The 17,939-nt window shown below is 36.0% G+C and overlaps 1 protein-coding gene across 1 annotated transcript in view; it reads right to left on the bottom strand.

The window, feature by feature from the left end:
• Positions 1-302: 302 nt before the first annotated feature.
• UBE2H (ubiquitin conjugating enzyme E2 H) overlaps positions 303-17,939 on the bottom strand; it is a 130,483-nt gene continuing 112,846 nt past the window's right edge. The window contains exons 6-7 of the mRNA XM_074267944.1: positions 8,755-8,883; positions 303-2,714 (exon numbers count right to left, since the gene is read on the bottom strand). Coding sequence (XP_074124045.1) covers positions 2,590-2,714; positions 8,755-8,883 — 254 coding nt within the window. The 3' untranslated portion in view covers positions 303-2,589. The remainder of the gene's footprint in view (positions 2,715-8,754; positions 8,884-17,939) is intronic.

Raw genomic sequence — 17,939 nt, 5'->3', positions numbered from 1 at the left:
CCACACCCACCCACCCACACACACACACAATGAAGCAATGCTCAGATTGGCTTACGGTCTCCAGAACGAGTCTCACTTAGGAGAGCACCCTGTACTATAAAAACCTCTGATGCTGGTGCTTTAGAGTAGAAGGAATTGTTGGCTTGTCTGTTTAATTAAAGAAATGGGCCTTGGTCATGGAGACGAGATGTATACTGGTTCACATGCCCCCAAACCTGGTTATGGACTGGCAACCTGGTTGTTAACTAGATTAAAAACAATAGTTACCTGGAAATAAATTTAAGGTAATTAGAACACTATTGTTTATACAATATTGAAAAAATACAATTTTTTATTGTTTTAACTGAAATCACCACCCCAGCACTTTAAGCCTACCCCTAAATAGCACCTACAGTAAAGGTTATAGCACAAGCAAACTGCTAATTCAGCAGGTAAGCAAGTTAGACAGTGCCAGCAGAGACACCCTCCCTCCCCCAAAGTAATGAGAATACAACGTGCTAGATAAGAGTTTAAAGTACACCATTACAGGTTAAATAGTTAATACTACCCTTCCAACAAGCCACAAATGCTAGATAGATAACTTCAGCACGGTAACTAACCACAGCCCTACGTAACTGCACTTTTTTTTTTTATTTTAAGCAAATAAAAAGGAAAGAAAACCTTTTGCGTCATGCCCGTAATTAACGTAAAATAAATTCTTTGTCTTTTTATTTAGGAAAATAATCATGCTAAAGCAAGTTGTACTTTATATAGATTTTTCAAAGGAAAAGAGATTGATTGTGCTTTTTGAATTAAAAAAAAAAAAAAAAGATAGGCTATCTTCCAACCTTATTGACTCAAACCTTGTAGAATACAGTACTTCTAAATTAAAAAACGCATTTCAGAAAAGTTTTGTTTTTTGTTTTTGTTAAAAATCTACCGAATGAGCCCCGTGGGACATTCAAAACATTCGTTTTTAAAGTGTCTCAAAATTGGCTAATTCTGCTACTGTCCTTACTGGTTGCACCAAAATAATAATAATAATAATGAAATAAAATCAAATCAAATCAAAATTAAAAAATCAAAATTTTCCTGTCTAAAAAGCTTCACAAAACTCCCCTAAAATACAGTAGGCAACATTAGGATCTGAAAGGAACTTTGTAGGCAACCTCTGGACATGTAGCTAGCCGAGTTTACATCTGATTGGCGGGCATTTTTAAAGTGTCTGATTCCCTCAACATTTAACAGGGAAAAAAAATCCACCTTCAAAACCTGTTCTACTACATCAGAAGATATTTTATTCCCTCCCTTTCCCTCCCCCTTCCCCTTCAGAAGAGTCCTTCAACTATATCTGAAGAAAGTTGCACTTGTTTTCCCCATTTCTAATCACTTTGGGTGGAATAACCTTTATTTGCTCAAATTTGTGTTCAGTTAGAATTCTGAATGTGTGTTGGGGTCTGCAATATCCTCTTCTCCACTCCCAGGAGCAGACAGTAACCAAGTCACTGCCAAGGGATAGAAGAAGGAAAAAAAAAAAAAAAAAAAAAAAAAAAAAAAAAAACACATGAAATGAGAGTGCCGAAGTATTCGTGGCCATTGGCCCAGTTTTTCCAGGTCTAATGCTCAGCATGATGACTCGTTTTGATGAGACCCTCTCCTGGTAGATGAAGGTACAATTTGCAACATATGTCTAAACACACAGTTCAAGCACGAAAGAGCAAGTTTAAAGCTCTCAGTCAAGGGTAGCAGTCTCAAACTGGCAAAGAAGTAGAGTCTAATTTTGCATGTGCTCTGAATGAACTGAAGCACTATCCATGTCATTTCCCTCCTTATCCCCCCTCTGCCCACAAAAGGGATGGAGCTCAGAATCCAGACCAAGAAAATGAGTCATGTTCAGAAAAAGGATTTCAAAAGGTCCCCAAAGCAAATACACCCGTGGTTGCAGGGCCCTGTAGCTTGAAGGGCAGGAATCCACATATAAAAAAGTACTTAAAATCCAAGTCAAAAAACCTTCCTTTAAGCGTCAATACTCCAGGATAGATAGCTCCCTGTACTCAGTTACGGTCACTCCATTTAAAACAGGGCGCCAACACCAATGGGAAGGAGCATCACTGCTACTGGGTTGTTGGCTCTCTAAGCACGCTTACATCAGGCCTTCTCCCTCCCCAAGTCTTTCCTCTTTACTTTGAAAAAGCTCTAGCCTATCTTAATGTCCAAGGGTTGGTTGGTTGATTTGGTTTGTTTCTTTGGAACCACCAATAAAGGAAGCAGTATTTTTCTGTCCTCATATCTACCTATCAGAGCAGCTATTTCGTTGACAGCTCAGTAGCATACAAGTTGACTTGGCCAAATGGACTTATGAATGCATGCATTCGGGCTGCATATTGCTACCAAAATGGAATGTGGGAATATGCTATGCACCTCAGGTTGAGAAATGACCAAGAAATCAAGATCTAAAGGGTGATATATAATATATATATATCAATGCTATTATTCATAAAAACCTTGTTTAGTAATAAAAAAAATTGCTTTGTTTAAATATGAATATTATAGTCTGCTTCTCATGGTTAGGAAATAATAGTCTTTCTGAAAAGCAGGTGGCCTTTTCTACTACAACTCCATGTCTTGCGCCTCGTCTTCCGAAAAGTCAGACATAGAACTCTCCGACGAACTGTCTCCAGTGCCCTCTTCCTGTTCCTTCAGTGCTTCTTCTGTTGCATATTTCTGAATGTATTCTGCAGAGAAACAAGAGAGATGGGGCACAGTGAGCAAGTGTGGATACCTCCCAGAGAGCTGCCTCAGACAGTAAGCAGAGAGTTCACATTCTTAGACTAGGTCCTGAGAGGGATGTGCTGGGGAAGGAACTTGTGACAGCTAGAAGGCCTTGTTCCTAGAGGTCTAGAAGACTCATGTCCCAGGGCTGTTGCTCATCCTCTCAAGGTCCTCCTGGGCCCTCAGTCTCCTTGTTAGTACAGTAACAACACTGCCATGTCAAGTCTATAGGAAAAGGTCCCTTTTAGATTAAATGCCTGAAAGGCCAACTGCAGCACACCCTGCCAGCATCTGGGAGCTTTAACAGACCTGCCAAGGACAAGATAAAACTGACCACATCTAGAGTCCAGGTGAGTAGGAAAGGAGAAGAGACGAGAGAAGAGGCAAATGGAAATGGAAGAAAGAACCTGACACAATCCCACGTTGCCCTCAGCCTCTTTTCCATCAACCCCTTTTCTTTGGGCATCTTGTGGGAGTACAAGGGAGAGTGGTGGTCTGGAATCAGGAAGCTCTGAGTTTAAGTCCAGCCTCAGATACGTACCAGCTGAAGGAACCCTGAGCACGTCACTTCACCTGTTTGTCTCAATTTCCTCATTTGCAAATGCGGATAATAACAGCACCTATCTGTCTGTGCTGTTGTGGATCAAATGAAGTAAGTATAAGGCACTTAGCAAACTGCCGGGCACATAGTAAGTACTATATAAAGGTAAGCTATTATTATTGTTGCCTCTAGCTAAATGGATCTATTCACTGTTCCCCAATCTGTCACTCTAGTCTTTAAAGGCCTTCTGCAAGAAGCCTTTACAATCTGCCCCAGTCCAATGTGTACTCTTTCTGTTTGTTTCTATTCTAAAACAAATATTTGCTTCCAACACTTATTTAGCAATATCGGGGCTCCAAAACACAATGATTCTTAGTTTTATAGTTTTGTAAACACAGGCAACTTAAATCTCTTACTATAAGAATAGATTTTGAAATGTTATTGAACTGTAGACTTTGCCTGTCAGATACCGAGCTGATTTAAAAAAAGGTCACTAAAAAATAACTTGATTAAGTGGAGAAAAATGAAACAGTGACAATAGCTAGCATTTATGTAGCAGACAGTATCTCATGGGAACCTTATAGCAATCCTGGGAGGTGGGTGTTGGTTGCTATGATCCTCATTTTACAGACAAGGAAACTGAGGCAGGTCTTCTTGATTTTCAAGCCAGGAACCACATCTATGTGCCACCAACTGCCTAGAAGCAAGTGGCTCTTTTTGGTTTTAATTTGCATTATTTACCTAAGAACAAGGTTTTTTCAAACTAGGTTGAATTTTCCCCCCCAAAAAATTAGAAGCACTGACTAAACCATTAAAGATTATTCTTACAAACCCTAAGTGTACAACGTTTTCAAATAAATAATTTACCTATATCATGAAGACTCACACCTCATTCAACCACTAGAGTAAAGAGGATGAATAACTTACCTAAAGTACACTGGGAGTAAACCCCAGCGTCTGAATTTAAACCCAAGCTCTTTGACCCCAAACTGAGGGCTTAAAACCTTGTTTTTCTCTAAACATAAGGTAAACTTCTGAAGTTTAAGTTTCTCAAATGTGGTGACAACAGGATAAAATTTAATTGAGACATTAAATTTGTCTCACCTTTCCCATATTAATGTATGAAATTTAAAACTCCTGAATTAGAACTTTATACATATATGTGAGACAAATAAAAGATCCATGTGGGAGAAACTGTTTTGAACCCCATCTTCCTGTCCCATCTTCCCTTTTTTCCCCCTATAGAGGCGTTGGGGAATAACTACAAAAGATAATGGTAAGAAGGGTCTGCTTATTCAAAAAACTGGAATTCTTTTAAATACCCGAGGCTATTTGGCTTACCTTATCAGGAGAACAAAATGTCTGTCTGAATAGGGACAAATTCTGCTATCAAAGAAATCATTGCAATTTTATACTACCTAACGGATTCATTATTTTGTTTTTCTATTTGTTCCAACCCAGAAGTAACATGATATTGAAAGAATGATAATAATGTCAAAGTGGTTTAGAATAGTTCTTCCCAACTTGGGTGGGTCCGATCTGATTATTTATATTACCATACATTAACTGACAGGTATTTTTGTAGGACAAAATATTAAAGATTAGTACTGAATAATTTCCATAATAAGGAAAGGCAGGATGTAAATATGAGTATACTTTAATTTCAAAGGTTACTTTCCTCACCAGTTTAAATCATTCTTTAAACTTTCAACACTGACCCTTGCAAAATCTTGTGTTCCAAATTTTTTCCTCCTTACCCCCCATTCACTTCCCTAGATGACAAGTAATCCAAAATATGTTAAACATTTTAAAGTATATTAAACTTTGTTTTTCAAAGGCAAAAAAAGAGTCTTTATAAACGAACATGTTAAAAATGCTACTTAGGAAATTCAGGCACATGTTATTAGTTATTAACTGTAGAATCTTATATACTGTTATGTATATACACACACATTGTTCCTACTATAGTCTTTATCCTGGAAATACATCTTGATCAAATAACAGAATAGAGAAAATGCTTTAGTCACCAAAGGGAGATACTTTGGCAGCCCTTCTATAAGAAAAATTCCAACAAGTATAGTTTTTTTCCACAGCTTCTCACAACCTGAAATGGCAGTCTGTTAAGCCATTGAACAATCAATATATTAGTTCAAATCAGTTGTTCAAGGTTCTAGGACTTGTATAATTTTAGAAAAGTCTAAGAAGTCAAATTCATGATATTAAACTCTTTGTTTTAAAACTAGGGAAATATACAAGATATCTATTAAAACCATGGCTTAATAACTGATAAATGCTGAAATCCTCAGGAAGATCTACAACCAATCCTCCAAAATGGCAGATGGATTTCACAGAACTGAGCTAAAATATGCAAATGGGAAAGTAAATGGTCAGTAAGCAAGAGCTCCTTAAGTCAATTTACTTTAAAACTAAATTGGTTTCCACTAGGAGACCATTTATGCTAACATTTAGCAACATATATGCTAAACAGTTCTGCTGGCAGAAACATTTATGTAAGAAGGCACCAGACAGTGGTTTCAGTGTGCTAACTGAGAAATCATAATCAATAATATGAGTGTAAGTGCTACATAATAGTAGTATTTTTAAGGTCTGAAATAAGAGTATTTTAGAAAAGAAAAAAATAGCAAGTCATATAACCACTTAAAAGTTACATGTGTACTTTTATCTAATAAAATAGAATGATTTATTTAATGGATATTATAAGGAACTATTGAGAAAAAGTAAAAGACCTACAACTTTATTCTTGAAAAGTTTACAGACAATAAAAATCCTAATAAGTTAATAACAGCACAAGTTTTAAATAAATAGTTCTAATTATAAAAATAAAAGATTTTGAAAGTCACAAAAACCGATAGTGACTTAAACATACTTCCAGGTGATCAGTATGGAAGCATGCACTATCTACCCTCCTAATAAGATGATGGACTTGAGGCTCAGAATGAGACAAAATTTTTGGACATGACTAATTAATTAGTTTTGCCCAACAAAACTAAAGTCTTTTTTTCCTTTTCTTTTTTTTCCTTAATGGTAGAGTTAAGTGGTGAGAGAAAAACAATTTATTTCCAGTTCATTACAAAATCAAACTTAATTTAAAAAAAAAAAAAAAAAAAAAAAAGGAAATTCCAAAACAAGATAAAGGATATTTTACAATTACAAACACAACTGGATGCCATATGAGTGCCACAGGTGATGAGTACTACAAAAAAACTTTACTTTAAAAATGGGATTAGAATTTACAGGGGGAAAGAGGAAAAAATGGGTATGTCAGCAGAGGTAAAGAGTGCAAAGTGAGCAAATCAGTGAATAGACTTCATGTAGGGATAGAGACTAAAAGGAAAAAAGCTTTTTTATCACAGGATGTAAAATGTCTTGAATGCTAGTAAAATGGGACTTCACCCTTTAGATAAAAGGAACCATTAAAAGAAATTTTTTTTACATGACCAAAATAGAATTTTAAAGAGATTAATCTAATATCAATATGTCACATGGAGATATTTAGAGATGGAAAGGAAGGAAAGCAGGGAAGCTTTTATTTGGTAGCCTCATTCTCCTCAGACAAGCAAGGAAGACAGAATGAGAAAAGTGATTTGCAACATTATCATTTCAGGAAGCAATTAATTCTATAGATCAGGTCTGGACAATTCTAGAGGAATGTAAGTCATTTTTCTTTTGTAAATTATGCTACTGTTATGTATCTGTTTGTACAAAATACCTTGTCTCAATTATTTCCATGTAAAGATTAAACAGAAGAAATCTACTGCAATGTGTAATATGAGTTCTATTTAAAATTATCCAATCTTGCCATTAAATGCTTTCTAGGTCAAAATTTTAATATTTGGTTCTAAAATTCTTATTTTGAAATTGATATCCATTTTGCTGTGCAAGACTTTAAAGTTGGTAAAGGGCTTTATATACACTCCAAAGATATTTAATTGTATCAAATGGGCAGTTATTATGCACCAAGTGTCCCACTTGAGTAAATTAATTTTTCTGAATTTATTTTTCCTCCTTGTGCAAAGTCACTGAACACTACTAGCCTTCGGAGAACTGAGATGGTTTATAAAAAAAAGAAAAAAAGAAAGAAAAGAAACCATCTTAATTGACTGACAAAACATGTTTCAGTATTTTTGCTCCTGTCTTCATGAAAAGACATTCACGCACAAACCATATTTAAATAATTTTGACTGTAATCTTTTGCAGGTGCACTTCAAAGAGGCCAGAAGTCTCAGCATTTATTAAGAAAGCTGATGTACTGGATTGCTGTGCAGGTGGGTAGCAAGTTATGCTACATTGGACAGGCACCAAAGGGAAGTCTGCCCTACCCTGAAGAAACTGGAAAGTGTTCATGGTACTTTTGAATCCCCTTCCTTTTCTTGTGCCATCTTCATAAATCTAATTGTAATTTTAGCAGAGTATATATATATATATGCCTTCAACAGGAAAACTGTTATAGAACGGGAAAAGAGAATTCTCAACTTCTAACTTTTTGTACCAAAGAATATAAAATATCCACTTAAATCCAGGGAACTGGGTAAAGCCATTTGTTTACTTTCTGTTATGCTGCACAATACAGTAAAAAGAAAGAGAATACACATCTATATTGTACTTACTATATGCTAGGTACTAAATTAAGACTTTTTACAAATGCCCCATTTGATTCTCACCATAACCTGGAGAGGTGGGTGCTATTGTTAATTCCAATTTACAGTTGAGGAAATGGAGAGACAGAGGCAGACCCTCTGACCAGGGTCACAGAGCCATTAAGTGTCTGGGGTCTGATTGAATTGGCATTCTATTATCCACTGTGCAAGCAGCATGCTCTAATAGGAGGCTGTAACATAGTTAAAGAGCAATGTTAGTCACTATCTATTGCCAAGTATTGCTGTTAGTAGAAAAGAAAAATGAAATAATTTATTCATTGTTGGCAAAGTTAAATAAGGCGAAGAGTTCTTTTATCCATTAGGCTATGACTTTGTTTCTAAGTCATTACAATGATTCACACAAAGCTAAAATGTCTGATTTTATTGGATTTAACACTTTCACTCTGCTGGCTTGATCTCTGTTCCTCCGAGACATCAGGACAGTGAGACCAGTGCCCCGAGTTGGTGGTGTAGACGTGAGTTTAGGACTCTGACCAATGACTCAAGTGCAATGCTCTCTGCAAAGGTGGAGTGGACAATTTACAAGGACATGAACATGGGTTTACCACCAACTCCCTACTACAAGGGGCCCCTCCTTTTTTCCCCCTCTTTCCTGCTTCTATTTTTTCTTTCTCTTAGGACTGTCAATCACACTCTTGAGCAATGCTCAGCACTGAAAAAGAATGCTCTGTGCTGCCAAAAAAGATGCAGATGCTTGTCTTAGACCACGCTTCTCAATCCATGCCTGGTGAATGCTACAGACAGCGGTACAACCCCAATGGGCAAAATTGCCGATTCTCTTACCTTTAATTTTCTGTTTGTATTCTTCTGGTCGATGAAGGTACATGGCTGCAGCATCACCATTTAGAGGATCTATGGGGTTTGGATAGGCCAGCAACTGGGGCAGGAACGACTCAAATATATTGGTAAGATCTACAAAAACACAAATATGTTTAAACATTTATCAGGAGATGCATACATTTTATGCACTGGGACATGGAAGTAGGTTTATATATCATTTATTGCACATATTCCAAGAATTCACTTATTACTTGCCTATCTGCTAAACAAACTTATGTTAATTGCTTTTAAACCCCCACCCCCATCATTAAATTTGCTTTGCATTTGGTGAGTGCATGCTTGTATCATCCCCCCAGACAACCACTACATCAATATTTTTTCTGTTCTAAAAGCATCCACAGGTAAATTTAAGTTCCTAAAAATACTCATTGTTCCTAAAATTAAAGACAATTCCCATAACTAATTTATTCTACAAGTTGGTTTTCCATTTTCAAACAAAATACAATTTGAAAGCAATACTACAGAATTTGCCACACACAATCATTTTCTCCTTAAGTCTCTATCATTGTTATTTTTACATGACTGAATGCTTCCATTTTCTTGAGTTAGGAATCTTCCATATCATCCTTCTTCACCTCCTATTCCACCCACAAATAAAATATTTAAGCACTATTTTTATCTAAAGGAATTCAATGGAATTTTGCAGACTCATAAGATCAAAGGTCATCAGGAGGTCGTCAAGCCCAACCCCTTCATTTTACAGACTAGAGCTAATAAGATGCCAGGAGTTTTGAGATGTGACCACGGTCATATGGGGTTCCAAATCTAGCCTTGTTCCAATGTACCATGCTGAGACCTGGATACACTCTTCTAACAGCTTTCATGTCACTGGGACCATTCTCCAATTATTCGGAGTATCAAGAAGAATAATGGACTTCCAAGTGAGCTTGACCTGTGGCTTAAATTTCAGTTGGGGTAACCTAACTGTGAATGACCTGGAGAATAGTGACAACCCTAAATGAGTAGACAGTGTTTCCCTCACTAAGAATTCCCTACACCAGTCCATGTTCAGACTAAATATAGATAAAGAAGACTATTCAAAATATCAGATAACTATCTAATAACTGTATGAAAACTGGATGCCAATTTGCTATTAAAACTATGTGTATAAAATGGCCTTATGCAAGAGAAGTGTATCTTAAAACAGCATAAAACATTTTGCCAAATTGGTTAACCCTTTCTCACTGACTTGGGTTTTTTTGGTTCGTTTCATCTTTGATTTATCTTCCATTTGCTACCTTTAGTCACTCCAAACAAGTTAGAGCTGTTAACAGACAAATCAGGAAGCTCTAAAACTATATACAAGGGGTCTCCAAGTGAAGATCAAAGAATGTGGGCTAACCCCATAGGATGTATGATCAACCAGTAGGAAGTTGAAACCATTAAAAGCAAAGAAAATCTTCTTGAATCTCATCTGCTCTCTGTGATATTGTAAAGATGTTATTGGGAAAATAACACACATATACATTCTCAAGCAGATTCATTCCCTGCTCACTGTGGCTGTGACAGGTGCCCTCTAGTAAAGAGAATGGTTTTGAGTTCCAGGGTAGTGACCAGTGATTTTACAAGTACATTTTGGTTGGGATAACAGAGAATCCAACAGGACAAGCAGGTAGGAATGGTTTGTGATCTTATTACATTAGCTTCTCTTCATCCCTTCCCAGCCTTTTCCTCACCTTGACTTTGTATATTCCTGCTGAAGTTCACAATCTTGGTGTCATTGTAACCTCCCACTTCTCCCACACAGCATATAGCTAATCATTTGCTACGCTTTGACGCCTTTCTCCACAATCTCTCTCACATTTGTACCTTTTCTTGCTTAGATTAGAATAGCTGTTAACTGGTTTATCTCTAAACCTCAACTCTCTTCCCTCTCCAACATTCTCCATGTAGTTGTCAAAATAGTTTTCTTAAGTGAAAGCCCAATCATATCACTCACCTACTCGTTAATAGTGGCTTCCTACTCTAGCTAGGATCAAATGTTATTTCATCATTTGAAATTTCTGGTTTTGTATAACTTTTACAATACACATAATTATTAGTACACAGGTATATGTATTTAATTTATAAATAAGTAAATATGTATACAGAAAAGAGTGCTTTAATATATTTTATGATGGGGTGAATGCTCAAAAAGAGTTTGGAGACTACTGCTTTATAGCATAAATAATAATCATGTGACTCCAAACATGGGATCTGTGATTAAATGTGCCTATATACTACTTTCTTCCTATTCTTATGCTACAATAGAACATGTTATCAATAAAGGCACTGGCTGTGATTTAATCAATTTTATCATTGAGCTTCAGTTCTTTAAAGTAAAAAATTGGCAAGTAGACTAGATGACCTCTAGGATATCTTCTAACTTTAAAATTACATTACTGTTATATGCTGAGTCATTGTTATCTCCATCAAGATGGTTTATTTTTACTTAGTGAAAAAGCAATGGTCTTTTTTTATGTTTCATCTATAAGCTGGTAGTTTAGAATAGGCCCCAACAACAGTACCAAAATTGTTACTGTTAAATCTGAAGAATTTTTTTTTCCCTATTTCTTCTCATCACTTACCCTTAGATGGAAAGACAAATGACTAGAGAAATAGATTTCCAAATTAAAAGGGCAGAGATGAAAGGTATGGTTAATTCACAATAAATTGATTAAGTAACTCTTCCCTATCAATAGGGACTAACATAAGTTAGTTCCCAACAGTGTCTCTAAAAAGTCATAATGAAGGCCTCTTTCAATAGCTACATTAAATTCCCATAGTGATCAGGATGTCTTTTTTACACTTTGGGTCAAGAAATGCCCCAAAAATTTTGTTTCATTTTTGAAATTCATGGTACAGAAAAATCCTTCTAATCAACACTTCAGGCTATGTTGTTCATACATGCAGAAGTGGTTTGAGTATAGGACTTGGAGTCAAGAGCTCTTTTCTGCTCTTACAAGGAGGAACAGTGACCATACTATTTCATCTCTTTATGTTTCAATTTAATTACTCATGCATAAAGTAAGGGGGTCAGACTAGATGACCTTTAGAGTTCCTCCTGGCTTTAAACCTACAACCTTGTGTTTCAGGCAGCTCAGTAAAAGGAAATGAGAACATTTCCCAGATCAATACAGAATTACTGCTAACCCCTGAGGATTTTCATGATGAAATATTATCATAAATGTTACTCAAAGGAACAGAAGCCTGATTATTTGTGTGAAAACACAAATAATCACTCATACACAGACACACACACACACACACACACACACACACACACACACACACACACAGTAGAGAAGCTTTAAAAATAATTCAGAGTATAAGTAGTTCTTTAAGTAAACATTCAAAATTTCTTCAGGGCTAGAAAAATACCTCAGAGATGACATTTCATAACCAAGGATTTCACCTATTACAGGAGAAGTAGTCAAACTCTGCTCCTACAAACTTTTATGATTTTTAAAGTTACTGATAAGGATTCTGTGTAGGCAATATATATATCTAAGAAGCAAAAGAAACCTCAGTTATTAGTTTTTCCTTCCTACTTCTACTTTCTTCCTGTTTCAACACACCCTGTCTTTTTCCATTTCACTGATATGCTGAGTCACAGCTATAAAACAAGAACTATACAGAGCAGAAAAAGAAAATTATATAGCTCAGATGCAAATACAGATGCTAACTACTAAATACCAAATTATGGGGCCAAGACATTTAAAGAGAACAACCCTTTTAAAAAAATGAATGAAATAAAGTAAATAAGAATGATCTCTCTCCACTGTCTCACATGTATCTCACACAACTGTCAACCAAGAAAACCAAGAAGAACCAAAAAACTCTTTTTTAAAACCTCAAAATCTTAAACCACTTTATCACAATTATATTTTGAAAAGTAGTACAATGGAGAATCAAGAGGATAAGACTTATTTGTGCAAATCACATAGCTTGTAGACAACAGTCAAAGGCCAAGACTACCAAGCTATAATAACTTTAAAAGAGGTCTTCACGATGCCAGTTCATGTTAAAGGATAAGTAAACTGATAACTCTTATTTGTTTTATTTTAGTTGTCAAAATGTAGCCCACATATTACTAGTCCCTAGATACTCTATGAACTGAATATTATTTATAACCTGGCAACATCCATATTTAAGCTAGCAAATTACAATTATATCCCATTTATTCACTGAATAATATTTATCGCCGTCTATATTCAAAGACTTTGTCTTTGAATGATAGGATGAGGGATTCAGGATGCAAGCAATAAGAGTTTCTGCCCTCAGAGTATTTCTAGTAAGAAAAATCCCAAATTCTCTAAAAAGCAGCAACATCCATTTCACTGATTCTGGAAAACAGAGCCTTTTTGGGAGAACAATACTAGACTTCCTTCTGTTGATTACCACCAGTTTTGTCATGTGTATATTTTGTTTGCATGTTACTGTTTTCATGCTGAAGCTAAAAGATGAAATTGTGAACACTTAAGAGTGAAATGACTGCATATTGCCTAGCATATAATGTGCACTTAATTCTTTTTCCCTTCTCCCACTTCTTTCCCCTTTTGTTCTTGCCCTCTCATATAGTTTCAAAAAAATCTAACCCCTCCCTTAACCCCACCTTTCAGTCAATAAGTACCTACTATGCACTGAGCATAGCAGCTAGCACCTACAATGGGCCAGGTACTTTGCTAAGCTTTCAAGACACAAAGAAGGCAAAACAATAATTATAATGCCAGACAATGTGCTAAGAGCTTTTTCTCATTTGATCCTCACAACAACCCTGGGAGGTAGGTGCTATTATTATTCCCATTTTACAGTCAAGGAAACCAAGGCAAACAGAATTACACCATTTGCCCACGGTCACACAGCCAATAAGTGTCTGAAACTGGATTGAAACTGGGTCCTTCCTGACTCCAGGCCCAGGGCTCTAGGCACCGCACCACCCAGCTGCCCACACTAGAAAAGCAGTGTGGCTATGTGTTGGAGTTGGATAAAAAGAGTCAGTTAGAAGAGTTCTGACATCAAACCACCCTGTAACCTCTGGACAATTGACAGTGTGTACCATGGTTTCCCTCCTTTGTAAAAAGGGATATCCACAAAGCCTTTAACTTCTACATGCTGTTCTGCAGAGGTGCCTGGCAGCCTTTAAATCACCACGTGAATGTGAGCTGGCAACATGCAGCTACTCTCTCCCTTCTACGGACTGGTACAGATTCTGAATCCCTACCTTTAACCCTTTCATCTTCTAATATTTTCCCAGGCCATCACCTGTCCCTAATTTGTAGTGTTGACAGGATCTAGGTAAAAGATTATTAAAGTGAATGCAGGCAAGAACTGATGAAGGTGATGGTTGGTGTGGGGGTAGGGGAGGGATAAGAGGGGAGTTGGTTTGTTTCGGTGTTTTTAAGGTGGCTTTGTAACAAGAATCAGTGGTGAGAGAATTTACACTGAATTATCTCCAGTGAAGAAATAGCAGGTAAAGCACCAGGAATCTTTGGGGGTGGGAAGTGATAACAAAGATGAGAAATATCTAAGCAAAGGGGAAGTGGTTCGAAACAACCTGGCTCTTTGGGATGCACATACTCAAAAACCCCACAAAGCTAATCCCAGGTCTTCCAAGACTTGATGTGTGACTGTGGGCAAGTCTCTTCCTCTCTGCATCTCAAGTTCCTCATCTGTAAAAGGAGAAATATAATATGCTATCCTTTACAGTAATAAAAATTACTGTAAAGTACTTTTCAAACTATACCAAAGGGCTATATTAAAAAATTACTACTACTACTGCAACTACAAATAATAATAATAATAATACAATCTTATTTTCAGGAGGAGAAAGTAGCTAATAAAAAAAAAGTCACAACTACCATGTTCTACATGTTCTTAAAAAATAAGTTAATTGGAATGAGTCTTTTAAAAAATCTACCAGCTCCACTAAGAGTAACTCATTTTTTAAAAAAGGCTAATATATAGAAAAATCAGTCAGGTGTCCCTTTTATAACAAGTGGCCATATTTGTTCCATTTTCAGATATCAATTTCCCTTCAGTTAAAATGGATATCTGTCTATAAAGCATACTGGTATCTTCACATGAAAATGATGTGGAAGCGCAAAGATCAAACTGGCCTGTTGAATCTTTGCACTTCCCCAACTGTTACAGCAATCTGAAGTCTTGACTGAAGGAATCTCAGCTACCATAGTGATGCCCACTATCCCACCACCCCACCCCACCTTTCTAAAAGAGATTTATATCAAATAACTATTTCTGCCCAGAAAATAATTCTGTCACTCTAGTGGTAGACCGAAATGGCTCCCAGTAGAGAGTATCATTGAAATGCTTCTCAATTCTGCAGTCTTCTCTTTCCATTTTGTATCCCAAGCATCCTTAATACTATTCTCCTATAATACTCAATAACTTTTAAATATTTTGTCCTCTCTACTTAAACCTTTTCTCAGAACGTTGGTATGAGTCACTTACACCTCAGCATGAATTTAATTCAATTTTCCTAGGGGTATTTGTATTTTAAATCTCATCTTAATATTTCTTTAACTCCAGAAATCTTATACATTCAAAGGATATAATGAATTACCAAATCTAGACCAGTACTTCAAATTTCTGCCCAGTTAATTCTTTATTTCTAAAACCCAAATAATCTCTCCCCAATTTCCCTTTTCCTACTCCATATTTCTATTAATAGGATCATTATTCCTAGGTCACCCAGGTATAAAACCTCAGTCATTTTGTATACCACCTTCTTTTTCCTTTCTTACAATCATCCTTCCCCCTCTACTTCCATGGACTTTGCTCTAGTTAAGACTCAAATATAGGTACCTCATACTTTGGTCAAACACACATACACACACACACACACACACACACACACACACACACACACACACACACACACACACACACATTCATCAATCTAGCATCCTTCCTCCTCACCATTTTAATCTATAAGCTAATAACAGATTAATCTTCTGCATCTATTTATTTTCTATTAAAGTCCCACTTAGATGTCTCCTGAGTATGTGCAGATGACTCTGGATTCTTTCAAATTTATAAACTCTGGGCAGATGCTACCCAGCTGACAAGGGCATGGAAAAACAGTCCCAGAGACAGACTGAACATCTGCTATCTACATACCTGCCTAAGTTCAGAAAGGATTATCATTAGAAGCTTGTCCAACAGGTGACTTTTGTTTTTTAGAATATAGCAACTCATAAAGCTCATCTCCATGCGGTGAATGGAGGGGGAGGAGAATGAGGGTGATGGAAGCTATCCATGGTTGGTAAAAACTCATAGTAATCAAACTATAGGTGCCTGAAGAAGTATTGAAACAGCCATTAATTTGCAATCAAATGTTAACTTCTGTGGCCTAATATTCAAGGTCATTATAATGTTTCTATTCTATTGGTGCCAGACTAATTCCCAAATATATAACCTCCTCTCTGATAACACCATGTTTTCTGTTTCTCTTCCTAGTACTGCTTCTCATTTGGAATATGCTTTTTTTTCTTCTGCCTTTCCCATTCCCAATATCATCATGTACTCAGCACTTCATACAGTGAGTGGCTAAGCAGAATACACATGTGATAGATACTTGCTTTGTCACCTGGACAATTAACCTCACTGGGTTTCAATTTAATAATCTAAAGTGAGGAGAAGTTAATTAGGTAATGTCCTAAATCCCTTTTGTCTCTATAAGTCTGAGGTCTGTGACTATGAAGAGAGATTTTTTTTTTTTTTTAAGTAGGTTGGTCTGCCTAGAGCCCCTAAAAAACCACAAAGTTCTACTTTACCTACCCAAAGTCCTCCTAATAGCAAAGGCATAACTTATTGTTTTTAAATGACTATAAGATAACACGCTCTGTCAGAGCAATATTTCAGGACAGAATTAGTTCCATAGGTGATAATAGCCACAGTTTGTTTTGGCCTAACTTTAGCATTCAATCCTATTCAAAGCCTGAAATTTTTATAAAAACAAATGAATAGTCAATTAATCTTGGAGAGTAACTTTTACTTTTGTTTTTAAGTAGCAAGATTTAAACAACTGATTGGTATAAGGGTTGGAGAATAGATGTTTTATGGACACTAAGTATGTAAGTCACTATTATTTAGGCATTTGTTATTGTTTTACATATCTTTTTTGTGAGCTTGTGACTACTTCTGTGCCTATTGGCAATGACAGAGAAAAAGGAAAGTAATACCTCATTTTAGCCGATAATTTCATTTACTTATATTACCCCTGTCCAATTATCATGTTTTGTATAATAGGAAATGGCAAAATTCTTATCTAATTGTTTAGTAAAATCAACATCACAAAAATAAATGTAGTTTACATCATAAATCTGTGTAATGAATTGTGTAGAACAAGTCAGTAATACGACTTAGTCATAACATTATAATTCATTCATTCACCCAATACATTTATATTTATCTACTCTGTAAAATCACATAGTCAACTTTCTAAGGCTGTAACAGCATGTACAAATCTTCAAATTTTTGTTTTCTACCAAAATTAACAAGTTTTTAAAAACTTATTTTCTATTCATCTATGGAATATAGATATTTATGAGCACTAAGTAGAGAAAAGGGAAATGGAGGGAAAAAGTAGTTAGACACAAGTAATAAAGTGGACATTTAACACTACATAACTGAAAGAAACATTTATGTGAAGTCTTGGTAAACAAAAGGTCCTGAAAATTTCCACTGGAATACAAAATGTACTGTACGATTGAGATAGGTAGACATGAAAAAGAAATGGTTTGAGACTAGAAGTAATTTTCTGAGCAGCAGAATTGAACCAAGCTTTAAGATGGAACATACTGTCTCTGCAGCTATACAATCTAAAATTGGCTGCCTTGTAGATCTTGTATTGTAAAATAAATGGATACTGGATATCAAAAGAACTTACTCTACTGCCGTTTAATTTGCAAAATGTTAGTGTGCTAATCCCTGCCACTGTTGATATGGTTCTCATGCAGAAAAGCATCATCTACCTCTTAAATAAGAAACTTCACTACTACCTACAAACATATCAATATTGCTCCCATCCTCAAAAATCCCTTACTTTATCCATATCCTCTCTCTCCCTTCTGTGACTAAATTCTTTGACAAGATTGTAAAATTGATGCCTCTATTTCATTTCCAAC

The sequence above is a fragment of the Sminthopsis crassicaudata genome, chromosome 5 (assembly GCF_048593235.1).
Source record: "Sminthopsis crassicaudata isolate SCR6 chromosome 5, ASM4859323v1, whole genome shotgun sequence".
Taxonomy (NCBI): domain Eukaryota; kingdom Metazoa; phylum Chordata; class Mammalia; order Dasyuromorphia; family Dasyuridae; genus Sminthopsis; species Sminthopsis crassicaudata.
Note: the sequence above shows the minus strand (reverse complement) of the source record. Positions and strands in the feature narration are given on the sequence as shown.